This window comes from Dryobates pubescens, chromosome 6 (genome assembly GCF_014839835.1).
Source record: "Dryobates pubescens isolate bDryPub1 chromosome 6, bDryPub1.pri, whole genome shotgun sequence".
NCBI classification, from domain to species: domain Eukaryota; kingdom Metazoa; phylum Chordata; class Aves; order Piciformes; family Picidae; genus Dryobates; species Dryobates pubescens.
Window position 1 is genome coordinate 23,770,967 of NC_071617.1, and position 19,845 is coordinate 23,790,811.

Genomic DNA, 19,845 nt, shown 5'->3' on the forward strand with positions numbered 1-19,845 from the left:
CTCAAAACAGCGACATAGCAAAGCCTCTGCCTGTAGTGAAGTCTAGCAGAATGCTGTCTATGGGAAGGAAGTCATTTCACAGGAACCACTTCTCCAACTGCCAGATAACTGAAGTTGGCTAAGAAAAGGCTGCAGCATCCATCCTGCCAAGCCCATGACTTACTCCATTGCAGCACATCTATTAGGCTGGCTAGAAGCCTGCTCCTCCAGCTTCCCACGCCCACTTGAGGGACATGCAGGCACCTACCTGGTGGCAGCAGCCACCCAGGCAGCCCCAGCTGTCCCATCAGGGCACAGAGCCAGCCCCACAGCACTGCTGTTACAACAGGAGCAGAGATTGTGCATGCGCTGCACCCTCCTCTGCACACACTGCCTCCTCCCGCCATGCCTTTTCCTCACACCTAGATATATATTTCCATGTAGGATTTGATACTCAAGCCACACAATCTGCAATCAGGAATGTCACTGCTCTGTCCACAGTGCAACTGGATGCTGCTCAGTTTTCCTAGGTAACAACCTGTTGTACTTCAGAAAGTCTTTTACTTTCCTTTTCCAAACAAAACAGTTGCACATCCCAAATTCTGACAACTTTATGACTTGTAAAGTTTATTAAGCTTAGGAAGGGCCTGGAAAACAATTTTATAAAATGGCAGCCCAAGGGATGGTCCCACACAGACATTTCCCAAGAGAAGACAAGGAAAACTTGGACAAACACCACCATTACCTTATGTGAAAACAGTTGCAGAACCCCATCTCTTTGCATCACTGAGCCTACTGTGGGAGGCTGCTGTGCCAGTACAGAGGCAATCTGGAAACCACAATACATGACCACTAAGGCTGGAACTGTACTTCTAGTTAAGAAGCCTGACCCAAACCAAGTTCCAGTGTGGCCAGGAACACTCTGAGCTCTGGCTCTGACCCATCACCCCACCTTCCACCACAGGGCACCTGACAGGTGCATGGAGACAGCACTGCTCTGAGTCACACCAGGGTGAAGCAGGCAGCCCTGGGACCAGCTCTGTGCTGAGACAGGCTGGTGTACTGCAGCAAGAGCCAGGGCTCTGGGGAAGGGCAGATGTCCCACTCACACCCTACAGTGTAAGGCATAGGGCTCAGCAGACTGCACCCCAAACCATCCCTGCCACACCCATACTGCCCAGTCCCAACATCCAGAAAGCAATCTAGCCTTCTGAAAAAAGTCTACAGATCTACACACACAACACATCTGCAGTATATAGAAAGCGGTACCTCAAGCTCTGTAGAGTCTTGCCTAGTACACAGTATGCCAAGCACAATCTTAATTTTTCCTTTTTGGAGCAGATAATATTTTACTCACTTTGTACACATTCAAAGACCACATAAGTACAAAGCAGTTCTGCCTCTGCCAGCACTCTGTGAGGAAAAGTTTATCACTGAGCATAATGGATTAAAAAAAATATATATATTTGCCTTATAACAATGACAAACCATATTGAGCCCTTCAACAAGGGCAATTGGCTAGTCACAGTTATGTTGGTAAATACTTAGGGAGTACCCTACATTGTGCTAAGCACTGTACAAGTGCAAGGCAGATAATGGGTTCTTTCTCAAGGACAAAACAGGGCCTGGTTTATACTATAAAGATAGTATAAAGGACAGGCAGGGACACACCACATACCAGAACTGTGCCAGTTCAAGGTGTAAAATATTCACATCCCACTCACTGAACACTTTTATAAGCTAACAGAAGGTAGTTTTTCTCAGCTTCACTGACGCTTGCTGTGACGGGGGAGAGGGGAAGAGGGGCAGGCAACAAAAAAAACCCCCAAACAACCAACACACCACACCCCAACCACCACAGGCAGAAACCTTTTTGCCCTCAGCCTGCCCAGGAAGGCTCTGCCAGCAGAGCTGCACACAGATTTGCTGTAGTAGAGACAAGGGCTTGCTAAAACAGATGAAAGCACATAATTAAGTCTTAAAGAGACGATGTCGGTTCCTCAGTGCTGCAACTGGCAACTGGAAAGGAGCTGACACACTTCAACAGGGACTAGTATAAAAGAGAGAGGAAGAGAGAAGAGGAAAGGGAAAGGAAAGCGAGCAAGATAAAGGAAAGTAGAGAAATGAAAGCTAGAGAGTACGTAAGATGGGCTTAGTCTGCTTGTGCTCCTGCAAACTTTGCATTTGCTATCCACCACAGGACTTATGCACACGGATCAGAACCAGATCTAATCCAGAACATTACATTTATTCCCACAAGCGTTTTGGTGTCAGCCTTTGTGCCAACATGACCAGGGAAAGGAAGAAATAAAGAACTTCTGCTAGTTAGCAACAGCAGAAACAGCCTTTCCTGACAATTCATCTCTCTCAGAACAGCAGCAGTTTTCAAATGATCCTTGAGCTAGAGACCAGCTGCTAGCTGTATGTGGCAGGATCAACCACTGTGGGCATGACCTTTGTATCGTCCAGCAAGATACCAGCAGCATTTGGAAGGAAAGCCCATGCACAGTGATCTTGCAGCAGCAGCCACCCTTACATCCCTGTTGGCTGTCTTTCAGCCCTTCTACCTGGATCAGGTTTAAGAGGGTGACTCACACTTCCTTGTGTGCATCTAGGATTACTTGTGAAGAAGGGTCATCCAGGCCAGTCAATATGACTGTGCAGAAATCATTCTTTGCCAGAAAGCGTTCCCAGCAAATAGAGGAAAATATAAACAAAATCCAGACCAGATTTTTTAAGTCATCCAATACTACTGACAGTATAAAGACCAGCCACCAATATTTAGCTAGTTCTACTGAAACCACATACAGGGCAGCAATTTTCCTTGATATTATTTTACAGTAGAACACTAACTATCCCTTCATTACTAATGGGGAACTGTTTTAAACTGAGCCAAGTTACACAGAATTATGGGGAATCACAAATTCTTAGTAGGTCAGTCTCATTTTTTAAACACAATCTAGTATCATTTTACACAGCTATTTATGCTCTTTGCATGTTGTTCTTGAACACGACATGACATGTACAATTAAACATTAAAGCAGTTTGAATAGCTACATGTTTATCAAGAAACATGCCATTTTCTCTTATGTCATCATAGTTACCAGCAGCAGAGAATGTACATGTTCATTAAATGAGTAATTATTGAAGTTACATTATTAGATCTAGCTTTTCCAATACATGAATGCCAAAGATATTTGAGAGAAAGAGATAAGCCACCTCTATTTCACATCCACCTCAGTAATAATGATTCAGACCTCCTAGTGACGACATAAAAAGCAGGATGAAAGGTCCTCTCAGTTTCACAGTAAAGCACGCTGGCTGTCACCGGGGAAGTAACACGTATTGTAAAAGCATTCCTATGACCTTCACCAGCCACCAAGGGAATGCTGCAGACAAGTTTCTGGCTGCTCAGAGCAGTGCTGGGAAAAGCTAAGCTGCCACTTAGATCGTATGCCACCTAAAAACACCCAACCCCCCCAAAAAGGACATAGGAAGCAGTACATCTTGATTTTCCATCAGATTTTTCTTATCTTCCAGTGTCACTTATACAGAGGTCAGAGCTGCTTTCTTAAATTTCTTTTCTAACCAACAGGTTACTATTTTTACCGTCTAATAAGATGCTCAGTAAACAGGCCAGTACAGCTGCAAAATCTCCTTTGCCTTTTTCTTGGGAATGGGGAAATATTTAACAGGTTGGGCACTTGAGCAATTCATAATGTTTGAGTACATTCCTAGGGAACTCATGGTAACCATCTACTTAATCTAAACTCAATTACAAACAACACAAGGAGCAAGAATGACACTTTGTCATGACAAACACAGAGCAAAAAGCATGTCAAGTGCTGCTCCATCATGAAGCCAGTACATGGGAACTCAATGTGGGAAACAATTCAGAAAGCAAAAAGGTCACTGAAAAAAGTAAACAACTATGTCAACAAATAATCTTGCCAATTTCCAGTTTAAGACCATAATCATTGTTTACAGAAGTATTTTTATTAAAACATGATACTTTTTTCCATTCTCCTTCCCATTGACATGCAGCAGGAACAGGACAGAATACATAAACACTACCTGTACTGTGACAGATGCATTTTATTTGAGTATGCTCTACTCAATGCTGATAAGTAAAAAACCAAATTAAAAGTCACAACCACAGGATGAAAAATACTTGCAGACTGAAGTAAATATCACTACTAGTGTTTAAAAATAAAATAACTACAAACAAATACATAGCTATTTAAAACTCCAGGCTAACAGGGGGGAAAAGTAAGACTCACAACCAAGATATGCTGGAAAGTCTGATTCTACTAGATGACAGATATAAGTTTAAGGAGCAGCAAAGCTGAAAAGCCAAAGATAGCTCAATCCACAGAATACCTGACATACTTGACTAACAACACAACAGAAAGGAAAAACGTAAAAGCAAATATTAGACGTAGCAAAGCAGCAGAATACACACAAGGCATCAGCAACTCTCTACGGGTCTTCTCCCCAGTGCATCTATTAATGTATTTACATAAGCTTGTGTTATAATTTGTTTAATGTAACAGTACTAACCTCAGCTGGCAATTAAGCTCAATTATGCGTCATTACCAGCAGGGGCAGTTGGGACCATACCTCCCATTACTGCCAACTACTACTCCTGTAAGAATGGAGTGTTACCTTTTCCAGGTTTGTTGGGAGGATTTTGTACATTTTATTATTTGTTTTTAGTTTATTGTTCAGATTGGTCATCTCCAGCAAGGGAGACACTGCTCACATCCTATTCTTAAGTCAGAAAACAGCAGCAGCTGTCAATTCTTACATTGTGGCCAAATCTGGGGGAGATCGTGAACTGCTATGTATTATTGATTTTATGCTATAAATCAGACATATCACATAAGCTATTGTAAAAGAAAATATTTAGTTTCCTGCACCTTGGTTAATTCATGTTCTTTTGATCTCTTCTGAGAAGGAGAGAATAAGTAATCCAGGTAGGGAAAAGACTGAAAATTTCATCATTTAAGACCAGTTCATACAAACATTAATTCTTTTCCACTCAGGGTGTTCCTCAGGTTAGGGCCAAGTTATTTTATGAGCTTTGGCTATCTTTGAGTGAAGTTACATTTTACAGTTTAATTTAGCAGTGGAAAACAGCATGATAAATTAAACTTGAGAACATTTTACCAGCATTCAATTATTTCCTCGCTCGTGCCACAAAAAATGAACTACAAAAACAACTACAGATTATCTTAGGTGATACCTCCTTAGACAGACACAATGGATTAGTCACTCTTTTTTGATCTTTCTTCTTGCAAGACTAATACATTGAAGTTCATAATTCTTCTTTCCCAAAAGTCCCATCTGAAATGTCTTTGGCCTCAGGTATCCAGGGTCATATGAAATTAATTATACTGAATGTAAGGTATGCTTTAGAAAGATTTATCACATTTGCAAAGCATCAGCAGTGAAACAGCAAGATGTCCTAAGAGGTACAAGGTCTGACATTTACTATTATGGTAAAATAAACCTCAGAGAAAAGGAGAAAATTACAGAGTAAAACTAGTGGAAAAGTTCTAGCACACCACCCAAAAATTTGGGTAAGAGTTTGCAGTTAGCAAAACTACTAATGCCTGGCATAATGAGGGAAGGACTGGTTTAATTTTAAAATGCATAAAAAGCCATCACACCACAGAGCGCTCCAAGTGCAGCTCACCACTTTGCCTCCTGCCCTGTCTTCTCTCATCTTTACTTTATTTGGTGCCCTTCCAAGGGAGGGGACTTGTCAGAGCCCAAGAGAGGAAACACACAGGAGACCCAGCACTGAGCATTTGCTTTCCCACAGGCTAACATGTAGCTCAGCCCTGACAGATGCAGTCCACTCCCAAGCTGCACCTCAGTCTCCTCAGTCTCTTTGCTCATCAAGCCTCCTCATTTCAGAAAACCAAAGAGCAGGAGATGCTGCGAAAACATGGGAGGCCTGGTTTTACCCACACTGTCAGCTCCTAGCTCCAGGTTCTGCCAGTGCTGCTGCTGCTGAGGATGATCAGTGTAGATATCAGGGCATCAGGACCTGGAGGATGAGGATCATGGAAATACATGCAACAAGAATGATGCAAATGCAGAAATACGACTGTAAAAGTCTTTTGTACGTAAGAAGAATGAAATAAAGAATTTGAATTGGGAAGAACTAGGTGTACATGACAAAAACGGAAGGGAGGCACCGCTTGCAGGCATGCAAGGGCTCTGAATTCATTTCATGACACCTTGTAACAATGCCCCCAGCTGGCTCCACTTAACAGCCATCTGTATGCAAGACTTAGGACTGGAGGGATGAGGAAATTCAGGGTAATTTTTTACTAAACACCACAACGAGTTTATGTTCTTTTTGCAGAGCACAACCTTCCTAGCAATAAAGCGTTTTTGCCAGCCCTGTGGGGAGGTAATTAAAACACTATTCTCTTTGGGGAAAAGCCTTGGTTTGCCCATGCTGGATCTGTGAGCTCCCTTTAGAATAACATCACTAAGCCCTGACAGGCCATGACAGATCTGACTCCATGGGTTTAAATTAAGAGTTAGGGCATCATGTTTCTTGCACTGACTCTAGGTCCTACAGTCAAGTTCAAGAATAGCAGAAGAGGAGAGTAACCAATCTGAAAGCAAACTTGGAAATGTGCCACCTTGGAAAAGGGGAACACAACTTTCTGAAATTGGAGGGTGTAATAGCAAGGCAGGGGGGAGGGGGGTGATGAGGAAACAGGGTCAGCAAGTACAATTAAGGAAAAGTAAAGAAAACACTGCAGATTAAAAACCCAAAGTGTACTTGCCAGGTCTGAAGTGGGACACAAGACTCTTGAATCCTTCAACATCCTATCAAGTTTTCTAGAAACCTTCTAGAGTTGCAGGCAGGAGTATCCAGCCTCTACACTGCACAGCTGAAGCATCACAGGTCTGTATAAGAGATTTTGAAGTTCCAGGCCTACTGGTAAGTCATGCAAATAGATACAGATTGAAGCTATATAAAAGCTTGGAAAACAACAAAACTAGGATATATTGCAAAATCCTTTGTTCATGTGTGTCACAAATAATATATGGTTAATGGAGCAGTAAGGTATCCTGTGGACCTGAATTCAACTTTTAGCCAAGAGTTCCCCTGTGACTAATCAGAATAATATAAAGCACAGTTTTACAGGTAATCACTACCTGTGTGCCAGTTTAAGAAACTTCCTTATGTCATTGAGCTCAGTCCCTGCTGACACAGGAGCACACCTTCAAGTCCCTTCTCTCTACTGATCAAGCTCCATCTGAAACCCCAATAGTTATTTTATATAATTATGAAAAACAATTTGGGTTGGAAGGAACCTTTAAAGTTCATCTAGTTCAACCTCCCACCATGGTCAGGGACATCTTTAACTAGAGCAGGTTGCTCAGAGCCCAGTCCAACATGGCCTTGAACATTTTGAGGAATGGGGCATCTACCACCTCTCTGAGCAACCTGTTCCAGAGTTTCACCACTCTCTTTGTAAAAAAAAAATTTCTTTCTTATATCTAGCTTAAATCTACTCTATTTAAGATCATTACTTCAGTTTTTGATGGTTTGCTTGAGTTTTTAGGAGAGATGAACTCTCTGAGCTTTGTCATAAAACTCAAGAGAAGCTCTTCTTTACATGAAGCTATTACAGACATGTTAAATCCTCTGGACAATCGAAAATCTCAGGCTGGACACTCAAAATGAGTACCTACTTAAGATATTTGCCTTTATTTGCAGTGGTTGCAAATACAGAAAGTAGTACTCTTGCATTGCAGATAGGTGTTCTGAAAATGCATACATTGATACTTGCAAACTGTTAAGTATTAATGAAAAAGGAGAGAAAGGGACAAAACTATAGGGAAAAGGATTAAAATAAACCAATTGCATAGGTTTTAAAGATCATACTTTAGCTATCCATATATAGAGGTGCCTTAATTGGTGGGCATATGCTGAAATCCTCTCAGAGTTTTTATTCTCTATAATTTTCACAGAATATCCTTAGTATACAAACCATCATAGACGTATCACTGCTAAACTAAAGAGCTCTACAGTGAGCACTCAGGCTTGCCTGAGCACCCTTATTGACCTTAAGAATTTTAAATGTGCATGTGCCCTCCTTTCAAAAGATATGTACACGTAAGACGCATTTTGTTCTAGCACAGTTCAGATGAAGAGCATAAACAAGTTACTGGACTGTGGACAAGAGCAAGAATGTGTAATTCACTGAACAGGTGCCTGGAACAGATATGGATACCTCACAGCATACCCTAGATACTCACTGTTTCACTCATCTACCTATTCTCTGATGAGACTAAGGAAAGGCAGGAGAGGTTTAGGCTGGAGGTTAGGAGGAAGTTCACTGATTTTGAGTACATTATGTAATTGTAATTTTAGGATTTTTGTATGGCAAACTAGTTTATAAGAGGCTCAGCTGCTTTTTACTTCTCTGCTTACATGATGGGCAACTACAATATAATTAATGTGGAAGGATAAGTAAAATTCTTGAAGGGAACTTTGCAATTCCATACAGAATTCCTCAGTTACCGTTTTGCTTTCTGCTGTATAAATCAGATTACATTTACCTAGCCTCCAAAGATCTGTCTACCCTGCTAAGCAGCTGAATCAGTCTAGTTCACAGAAAAGGAATTTTAAACAACCCAAATTATTTGGGAAATATTAAAACTTCACCAGCAATTTGAACATGCCAGTCTTCATAAATCTGTACCTTGTCATGGCAAAGTAGCCATGCTCAAGTTTGAATTGGATGCACAGTAGATGGGGGTACATCCTTTCATACAAATCTAATAATTAATATGGCTTTCACAGCTTCAGGTGGTTTAATGGGCCATAAAATTACAGAATTACTTCAAATCCACTAAGTATCTAACCATTTCCTGCAGCAGGGAAATCCAGGAGCTAAGCAGGGTCTGTCTGAAGACAAGAGTATAAAACAAAGAGACACTTTATATCCATGGGTGTACAAGTACAAAAGCTTAAATCATTTTTACATATGTAATACCATATCCATGACATGGACAAACAAGGCACATCCTCAGTATCACTGTCACTGCTGTGTTCATGCCGTCTTTATGCCAAGGCAAATCTTTACAAACAGACCTTCCTTTCTCACCACATTTCACTCCTTACATGATCCTGCCCTGCCTAACCCTCCTCCCACAGGACTGTCTTTCCTCTTGGCAGCAGTCAGAAGCAGAGTGTAAAACAACCAGTTAGGCATACATAATTCTCCCCTAAAGACAAAACTAGCCAAGAATGCATTGGGTGCAAGATACCAGCTCTCCACCAAAATAATCATAGGCCAAAGAGACTCAGCCAAGCCTGTAAGTCCTTCATTGCCCACTGTCCTGCTGCACAGGGAAGGAAGGAAGGAAGGTAAAAATTTCTTAGGTTGCTGACCAAGGACTTTGGAATGGTAGCACTCCAGAGGCAACCATTCATTGCTATAGCACTGTCATTGCTTTATTTAAAAAGAAACCCAACACACACACAACCCCTTCTTCCTACATTTCTAATTTAAGGATTTCACATGCACTCCCCTTTTCATTAACAGGGTGCAAACTAGTAGTTATCCCACTTGTTGGACTATACTGGCTACAAAAAACATGAGTGTTCTCTGACGATGGCCCACGTTCCTCACATGTTCAAACTACAAAGAAATTTCCCACAGCCACCATATTCCTGGGTCTAGTTTTACTATTAGCAGAAAAGCATAAAAAGCAGGCTTTAAATAGCATCCCAAATCAACCACCACTTCCTTTCTCATCCCAAAACAAGATCCTCAGTAAGTCTCAAGTCAGTGGAGAATTAAAACAAGAAATGCACTGCATGAGAGCCAAGGAAGATCCAAAATGAGCAAGTAATTCTACAAAATGCCACAGTCAAGACTCAAGTAGCAACACGAGGTGGCTTCAACTGGAAGCTTGCAGAGCATTGTGAGTAAGCAAAGCCAACCCAGCACCACTGAGAGTGAACACACAAAGTTCAACACCTACTGTAATACATGCAGAAAACTGCATAAACTGTACAAAGCAAGAAAGACCAAAACCCAAACAAACCCCTTCATGCAAATAATTGTATTTTAATATATTCACAAATGGCATCTTTGAATTTTTCTTAAATAAGACATGCAGTATCAAATGTTATAGGGGGAAAAAGAACAAATATGGTGTTTTACCTGTTTTCATTACACATTTTGACACATTTTGCTAAGAGTATTCTACAAGACTAAAAGTAAAGCATATTTCATAGAATGGTTTAGGTTGGAAGGAACCTCAGAGATCATCTACTCCACTGGCAGGGATGCCTCTTAAACGTATTTGGTTGCCCAAGACCTCATCCAATCCAGCCTTAAGCACCTCAAGGAGGGGGGCATCCACAACCATTCTGAGAAACCAATTCCAGAGTCTTATCCCCCTCATGCTGAAGTTCATCTTCCTAAGATCCAGTCTAAACCTACTATCGCTCAACTTAAAACCATTCTCTGCAGCCCTGTCACTAGATATCTTTATGAAAAGTCCCTCTCTAGCCTTCTTGCAAGCTCCCTTCATGTATTGGAAGGCAGTTACAAAGTACCCCTGGAGACTTCTCTTCTACAGGCTGAACAAGCCCAGTTGCCTCAGCCTATCCTCCTGGAGCACAGGTGCTCCAGCCCTTTGATCATCCTGGTGGCCCTCCTTGGGACTCTCTCCAGTAGTCCTATGTCCTTCTCATGACAGGGACACCAGAACTGGAAGCAGTAAGCAAGATGGTATCTCACAGGAGCAGAGTAAAGGGGAAGATCACCTCTCTTGACCTGCTGCCCATACTCTTCTAGATGCAACCTAGGATACAGTTTGCCTTCTGAGCTGCATGAGGGCACTGTAAGCTCACATTGAGTTTCTCATAAATCAACACCCCATAAGTCTTTTTCTTCAGGGCTACTCTCAAACCACTCTACACCAAGTCTGGATTTGTGCCTCAGGCTGGCCAAACCCAGATGCAGGACTTTTCACTTTGGCTTGTTTTAACCTCACACAACTGTCACTGGCCCACTTCTCAAGCCTGTCAAGATCACTCTTGATGGCATCCCTTGCTTCAAGTGAGTCCACTGCACCACACAGCTTGGTGTCATCAGCAAACTTGCTGAAGGTGCACTCAATGTTACTGTCCATGTTGCTGACAAAGGTGGAAACAGCACTGGATCCAGGACTGGATTCAGTTCCCTGAGGAACTCCACTGGTTTACCACCTGGATATCAAGCGATCGGTAACAACTCTGAGTGTGACCAGGTAGCCAGTTCCTCATCCACCGATAATATTAAACCAATATTGCTCAAAACCAGCAAAGTTGTAGTTTCAACCCAACATTACCTTGGCAAAGCGAGCATTTATCCATTTTGTAAAGGTCTTTTTCTGTACGTCATTGTGTTCATCTGAAAAAAGAAAACAAGAAGAAAACAGCGAGTGAAATTGTGTTCTTGCTCATCCTAGACTGCTCAAAACAGGGCATATTAAACGCTGCCCTAACTCAGCAGGAGAATTTTTTGCCAAATCTATCTGTAAAGCTGTGTGAACCTCTACAAGACTGTGTGCAGAGTCACACACATGCTTTAAACGTACTAGCAAGCACAGCAGCTCTTTTACGCTATACTCAGCCTCACATCACCTCTTGTGCAGGATAATAGGCTTCCCTTCTGTTGAAAAGCAGTCTATGAAACCACGGGCTTTTATTCAAAAGATTTCATCAACACCTTTTTGCTTGTATGCATGACGCCAAAATATGCTGAGGTCCTTATTCAACCTTCTGATGCAGATGGCAAAGCAACTCAGGAGCAAAAACGCAGGAATAACCCTTGCATTTGCATCCTTACCCACTCTCGGCTTGATTTCACACCTGGGCCTGGGTTAGGAACCACATTAGCAATCAAGACATAGTTGAGTTCAGTTGCAGTGTGGGAAGAGCTCAGCAGCCATTCCTTTCAGATACCCCTGCTGGTGTGGCACTAAATCACCACCACCCTAGCATTCAGAAGACAGCCAGAAGAACTCAGCAGGACAAGCAGGAAGCACAGGCAAGCACCTGCTGGTCAAACCAGGGGGAGGAGCAATAGCACTCAGCTGTATGCAGATAAGAGATCTTTACAGGTTAAGGAAGCCATTTGGGAGTCACCAATTTTGTAGAGACTATCCCACCCCTAGCACAGCTCTGCCTGTATCACAGGACACCTCTTTGGTAAATTGCACTGAGTAGTATTGAGTGAGACTGTCTCTCATCACCTGCACTTAAATGTCAATGAATTGCCTGCTGACAACAGACCAAGGAAAGGAAGTTGATTCACCATGAATTTTCAATGGCTGCTTGCTGCAGCCAAGAAGAAAAGGCCTACAAGAGGCCTTCAGGACTCCAACAGCTGCTTGATAGACCAGACCCAAGACATGCTTGAACCACCCACAGCACACTGTTGCCTGGGACTCTCTCTTGCAGAACCTCCTGGTGGCAGCTGGCATCATTTTTTCCATGCATTTTACCAGAGCACAAGCATACCACCATGGTGCTCAGACCATCTGTCCCTTCAACTAGGTTTAATCCCTTAAAAAAAAAAGAAAGAAAAAAAAAAAGACAAATTATCATTCTGCTTCTTGAAATTGTGATAAGGAAAAACTATACAGTCTGAAGAGATAAAATATGATTAAAGGGCACCCCTTAAAAGCTCATAAGCCTCAGACAGCAGCAATTGAGACTTATCCAATTAAGTTTTACCCACAAACCCCAGATGTTTCTTAAAAGTAGAAAAGCAAATTAAAATCACAGAATGCTACTGGAAGATTGCTTTGGTAGGTCACCTCAAAACTTCCATTTCAGATGCATGTTGGGCCAGAAACAAGATCTCACTCATCTCCACTATACCTAGCCATAAAGCTATTAAACACAGGCTACTGGAGCAGTGGACCACAGGGCCAGGTGTTTTTTACCTAACAGATGTGAATAAGAAATAGAGACTGTGGCTCAGTGAAGACAAGGGAAGAAGTCACACTGGTAAGAAATGAGATAACATGACTGTTAAGAGGCTTAAGCTTTATGAAACCATTCCTATGAATTTAAAAATAAAAGCTGAGTTCCGGCCTCCTTTTAGGCTGCAGCTGAAAAACCCGCTCAGGGCACGCCAAAGAATGTGCATCTGCTGCAGTGTGACAGCCAGCAGCCACTGCCCCTCCTCTTCGACATCTAAAGCTGATCCAACACAGCCTGCTTCTTAGTTGCACTTAGAGCTCAAACAGAAATCAAAAGATAGCCCACTGCAGAAAAAGAACTAAGATACCCACAGTGTATGCATGGCAGGCTGTGCATAAAACAGCTCGTTGAAATTCATGCTGATCTGGGCAAATATGAATACTTAAGACCTCATTAACCCTTCTCTCTTCCCTCAATGAAACAGAGCACCTTGCCATCAAAGATAGGTAGGATCTATCAGCAGGATAGTTGATGCCATCTCACAAGAGACTGATGAGGTCAAGATTTAAACTGCAATATACTACATATATTTACACCATTTTTGTCCTTCAAGTTGTGGGGGTTTTTTAGGTGACTGGAACAGACTAGATTATTAACTGACACTCTTGGACTCAAAGGCTATGTGTGTACATAACTCAGTCCCAGACTCTGTCCAAGTCTTGATAATGTTTTGCATTTACATTAATTGCAAATACTAACTGCATTGAGTATATTGATATTTAAACACCCCTCTCTCTATTTAAATACCATTCAGTAACCTTTATGCCTTTTCTGCCAACATCCTGAAGTACATACTGATGTAGAACAACATTTCACTAAGGCTTGGTCTGCTTTTTCCTTCCATAGCTTCTTACTCCTTAAGATGCTAAAGTATGACAAGAGGCCAAAAACTGTTGTATCAATTGTGTAAAAGTGTAACAACAGTTGTGAAAAATGTCATGGATTTACAAATCCTGTGGGCTAGGAGGTCTACACACCCCACACTTGGGGGCTCGGTCCCTTCACAGGCACACACATGGCAGGAAGTGACAGCTCTTCTCAGCATTACACCGACTTCATCCTTCCAGGACTCTGTCAGCAGACCTTGTTCCTCCAGCACTTTCCCCAAGACCTCAGATCCAGTTTGTGTAAGTGCTTGTGCTAAGTGTGCCACAGTAGCAAACGTAGCGTCCTCTAAAAATCAAAATATATTCCCTTTTTCAAAAAGAGGGTTTCCAGGGGTAGGGAAAAACACAAACACACACCAAAAAATAAGAAAGTGTATATCCCTGCTATCTCTTCAGTATCAGACCATCCTCCTTTTTATTTCAGTTAAGCAAGGAATTAGAACTCCCACAATTCCCACCTTCCCAAAACACCCTGCTCACTTATAAAATCCACAGATGATACTTTCCTAGTCATGCTGTGCCTTCATCTTTGCTTTGTAAGAGCCTCTGAAACTGGCCATTACAGCTAAGGCTGTGTCAAGCTTTCTGCTATGAATCTTTGGAAATAAATTTGTAACTGAAATGCTGGTGCTTTGCTAATAACAGTGACAAATTATTTTATCCCTCAAATTAATTGTCTTCAGAGTCCTATGAGTCTGCAAAGCCAACCCCCAGAGACTGACATTGTGATTCAGATAACAAATTAGCCACATCCAGTTAGAAAGAAAAAAAAAAAAAAAAACACACACCCCCAAACAATCCACCCCAACACTACCATTTAGCAAAGCACATGGTGCTCCAGCCAATCATCTCTTTACACAAGACATTAAAAATGTCAGCAAGTCACAGCCTAGTGGGAAACAAATGTTTTACCAAGTAACTAAAACATTTATGTTTCCTTTCACACGGCCACAGCCTGACAATATAAGCCAAGGACTGACTCAGGGCCAAATACTGCTTCATCACCCACCAACTGTTTCCTCTGGCCATCATGGCTCTGCCTGCCCTCCAGTCAGTTAAAGGACTTGTAATGGCCTATGTCAGAACAGTTTGTTCCTTGAAGAGGAAATAAAAAGAAAGCTAAACACACACAAAATTAAACTCTTGTGATGACAAAGAGAAGAAAAGCTTCCTATCCCGGATGCTTGTTTGCCAAAGACTTTTTCTATTATACAACATGATGCATATCCATGCACTTGGAGTGTGCTCAAAACAACTAGATCATGTAATCAGATGCCCAATCTGTGCCCCAGCATTCAGTCGCTCCCAGCAACCACTTTTATAGGCTTCTGTACCTCCTCCATCTTCAACACTGTCCCTTAACTTTATTCGGGCACCTTGGAACCACAGTTTGAGTCCAGTCTATTATTTTGTGAATATTGTATTCAGGAGCAAAAAAAGATATCTATATAATCTAAAAATAGAGTAAAAACAAAAGCTTCAGCAGATTGGAGTTTGTCCTTTGCTCAACCTCTGCCTCACACTGAGAGCTAGCTTTCTTATTCCCCAAAACGCATTACATGCTTGCATGACAGAACTGAGTGATTTAGTTTTTGAAAGACAAAGGTTATTACACCCAAAACAGCTGGAAGAGCAGCACTATAATGAAAGTGTCCCAGAGAAGCACATAGCCTAGATTGGCAAAAAGAAGTTAAAATTGCCCAACCATTCCAGCAGAAGTTACCAAAGGTCATCACACATTTTAAGACACATATTTGCCTTCCCCACCTCATTATTTAAGTTCTCAGCAAAGGAATTCAGAAACAGAAGGAGGAATTAGCCTGTGGGTTTCAATTAAGACACTTGGAATGTAACAAAGTTAGAAACATCCCTTTGCTTAAGCCTTGAGGCAAGCAAGAGTGTCTACCACAGACACTGCCCCACCCAGGACTAGCACCATCTGAAACTGACAACAGTAACCAAAAAAAACAGAAGTTTCATATTCTTGGGTGCAGCATTTTCTTTTTGATCAAACTCAGACTAATTCATGTACAAAAAGACACAAAATAAGTAACTGAAATTTAAGGATGGAAACCAGCATAGTTTTTAATAACTGCTATCAGGAGGCAAAAAGCCAAGCAAGCCACAAAGCTCGAGAGTTTGGGACCACAGAGCTCACAGAAGAACCTCTGATGCTAACTGGGACTACAGCATCCTGATGTCATTAACACAGAATAATCTTTATCAGAAGCCCCGAAGTTTCGGGGTTGGCTTTCTAATGGGAGAGGGTGTTTCATTTTTTTAATGACAGAAAGCAAAAGTTAAAACTACTCTGCAGATTCCCTTCTGTGTTGCAACACCACTGTAGAATAAACGGCTCCAGTAAAAAGTAATTAGCTTAGAAACTTTCACTTCTGCACTGCAATTCGGCAAATCAGTCATGAGTACAAAGTCTTCCTTCATTCCTCCTCCTTCTCTCTCCAAACTTCAACATTTGGGTAAAAACAGAATTACATTAATAGTGTCTTTTACCAAAAAGAAGCAATGATGCCAGCCTACAGCAACTGCCACACAAACAAAACAAAACTTAAAGAAGAAAAACAACCCAAAACACCACCACCACTACCAACCTGCACTTCACTCTCTGGTTTCCCAACAGCACACACCATGAAAAACAAGACAACACAGACAATGAGAACCACCCCCCTGGTTCTCACTGAAGCATCCTGCAAGTCTAAGATAAATTATACTTCTTTCACAATACATTAAATAATTATTTTTTTAAAATCTCCCAGCCACTGATAGCTTTGAAGAAGGCATCCTCACAGCTGAACCAATACTAAAATAGCCGCTTTCATACCTCCCAGCAAAAGCAAATCTAACACGCCACACTGCCAGGCTCAGCACATTGGAATGATATTCAGAAGGAAGACAGAGAGAACAGCAAGCTCTTGGGAGACAGAAATAATTCTGTGGCATAACACACTGGGCCTGACAGCCCACACAGTGTCCCAACACCTACTCCAGGCTGCTCCGGAGTGGGGCCAGGGCCCAGCAACATTGCGTTTCACTCCAACAGCCTGCAATGGCTCTCTAAACTTCAGTCAAACCAAGCAATATCAGCTCTCAGTGCAAGATAGCCCTGGGAAGACTTCATGTCCAGTACAAATACATTTGGGAACTTAGAAGCTGTCAGTGTTCACACAACAAGGTCTGAGGTTGGAAAAGTTTCTGCCAAAGTCTTTGGTTACAATAAAAGGTTTCAGCTATTTGCAAGTGCACTGTGGGAAAAGAAAAAAATAATAACCTGAAATTACAGTCTCATAAATATCTCTACAATGATCAAGAGTGGCTTGGATTATATGTGTCCTGTGGAAATCTAAGGTCAAACTTCACTCACAGGGAGAGGAAGATGCCTATGCCATCTCCCTAAGGTCCCAATCAGTATGACTGGCCCACAGAAAGATAAGAACTCCCACCCAGAATCTGGCTGTTAAAATGTTTCTAAGCACACAAATAGAAGAGAGTAAATTTACAGACAGATTAAAAAGGTAGGAAACAGATTACTACAGCTCATTTTTTAAATGAATATAAATTAGGTCTTTTTTGAGGTTGTAAAGAGAGTGGTAAAGAAAATAGAATTGCTTTCCACAAGCTGGTGTTAACGATCTGCTCTTTTTCCTCTACCCAAATTAGAACTATTATTAAGCTCACTTGTATTTGTGGAGGTGATTCACTAGGATAAGGTCAAAGAGATCTCTGTGATCATCTAGTGTAACCTCCTGCATAACACAGGAGATGTCCCCACAAAAAGCCCATCTGCATACCAGAAACAGGGACACAAAAGAGCCTGTGCAGGCCCAAGCATATGGTCTTGGGCAAGGAAGGGAACGAAGTCATAAACAGTATATCTGCAAGAATCTTTCTTCTAGTTATGTCAAAATTTCAGATCAGGAAGACATCACAACCAACCTCATCTGAACATTTTCAGGAACTAATGTTTACAGTACAAAAGACATAATATTGTTTTGCTCTGCAACATGCAAGTAAAGACACTTGCACTCTGCCAAGTTCTTATTCACAACACTGCACTTCTGTCCCTCATATTCCAGCCTTTTATCCCAACTCTGTTCAGCCAGGTTTCTCTATCTCTTTTTCCAAAAACCCAAAGGCTGCAGTCCCCAATTCCTAATGACAGCTTTACTGTTATTCATAATATGCCCCACCAGTGCCAGCTCCTCTCCACAATTTCTCTGGCCTCTCACTGAAAATTCCCACCCCAACCCAGCAGACAACATACAGGCCATAGGTAGTTGGGTATGGACCAAATTGTATTTTACGTGCAAATGCTGACTGGCAATCCATCAGGCAACAAGGAATATATCTATTTGATTTTCTAAAAAAACTTAACCTATTCTTTAGGCCCTGTATTTAGGGCCTCTTCTTCTTCCAGCCATTGATTTTCACACAACCTGTAGCTATTTAGTTAGCTTTATGACAAGAAAATTTCATTATATTTTCCACCAGTTCATCTAAATTGGATCAGTTTTGCAGGGTAAATAAAAAAAACACTGAAACACAAGACGTTATAGCAGCCTTCCAATACTTGAAAGGCTCTTAGAAGAAAACTGGGGATGGACATTTTACAAAAGCATGTAGCAATATGACAGGAGGCAATGGTTTTAAGCTTGAGAAGGGTAGATATAGATTGGACATTAGAAAGACATTATTTACTATGAGGGTGGTGGAACACTGGAACAGATTGCTCAGGAAGGTGATGAAGGCCCAACCCTGGGAGACATTCAAGGTCAGGCTCAATTGGGCTCTGAGTAACCTCATTCAGTTGAGGACATCTCAGCTTACTGCAGGGTGGCTGGACTAGGTGATGTCTAGAGGAGGTCCCTTCCAATCCAGTGCATTATATGATTATAAGGATAATCAGAGTATCCTACTTTCCTCTTTAAAACAGATTAATCAGATTTCAAAAACTCTATGCTGCTAATGCTTTAAAAATACATAAAAGCTATTTAAATGCTTCTGCAGCCAAGGTAACTAAATACCTCCTAACACAGACCAGCAGCATGCAAACCAGAGTTATTTAAAAGCAAATGAAATTTCTAACTTCACAGAATTTATATACTGGACTGCTAGGAAAGACTTAAGACATATATAACATTACAACTTCAGCTGCTGAGTCAAGGTTTTCCAGATTCGATTGCCTGAAATTGCTAATGGTACTTAGAGACCTAATCATAAGACCAAAAAGTAGCATGCATACAATTGTATTTCATCCTTGGAAGGTTTTTTTTGGTTGTTTGGTTTTGTGGGGGTTTTTGTTTCTTTGTTTGTTTTTATTAAACTTTCCAGTATCAATTAACCTTTGTCACTTGGAACAATATTTCTAGACCCTAAAAAACCCTAATGAACATATACAGGTTATATAGCTGTTGCAGTTTCTTAATGGTCATATTTGCTGCAGTATAAATAAAAGTCTTACAGCAATTTCACATGAATGCCTCAAACTAGCTTACCAGCATTAAGCAAGTTTCAGTACCTATGTGAATCCATCAGTCTTTGCATTGCTTCCAAGAAGTTTAGCAGAACTTTGCATTGAAGTGTTTTCACAGAAATTACAGTGTGGCAGAGGTCAGAAGGCACCAATCGAGGTTGCTTGTCTAGCTCAACGCTCCAGGTCAGAGAAGGTTGCCTAGGACTGTGGTCCAGTCAAATTTTGACTCCACAATCTCTCTGGGCAATTCATGCCGGCATTATAAAGAGAATTTCCTGTGTTTCAGTTTGCTCCCATTGTCTCTTGTCCTTCCTCTGGGCACTGCTCAGTAGCATCCCCCTGATCCTGAGCCTTCTCCAGGCTGAACAGTGACAGCTCTCTCAGACTTACCTCACAGGAGGAACACTCCAGCACCTGCATCATTTTAATGGTCCTCTGCTGGCCCTCACTCCAGTATGTCCATATGT

The 19,845-nt window shown here is 41.6% G+C and overlaps 1 protein-coding gene across 1 annotated transcript in view; it reads right to left on the minus strand.

The window, feature by feature from the left end:
- The window catches only part of UTRN (utrophin), a 387,861-nt gene that overhangs the window by 312,249 nt on the left and 55,767 nt on the right, over positions 1-19,845 (minus strand). The window contains exon 3 of the mRNA XM_054162750.1: positions 11,362-11,423. Coding sequence (XP_054018725.1) covers positions 11,362-11,423 — 62 coding nt within the window. The remainder of the gene's footprint in view (positions 1-11,361; positions 11,424-19,845) is intronic.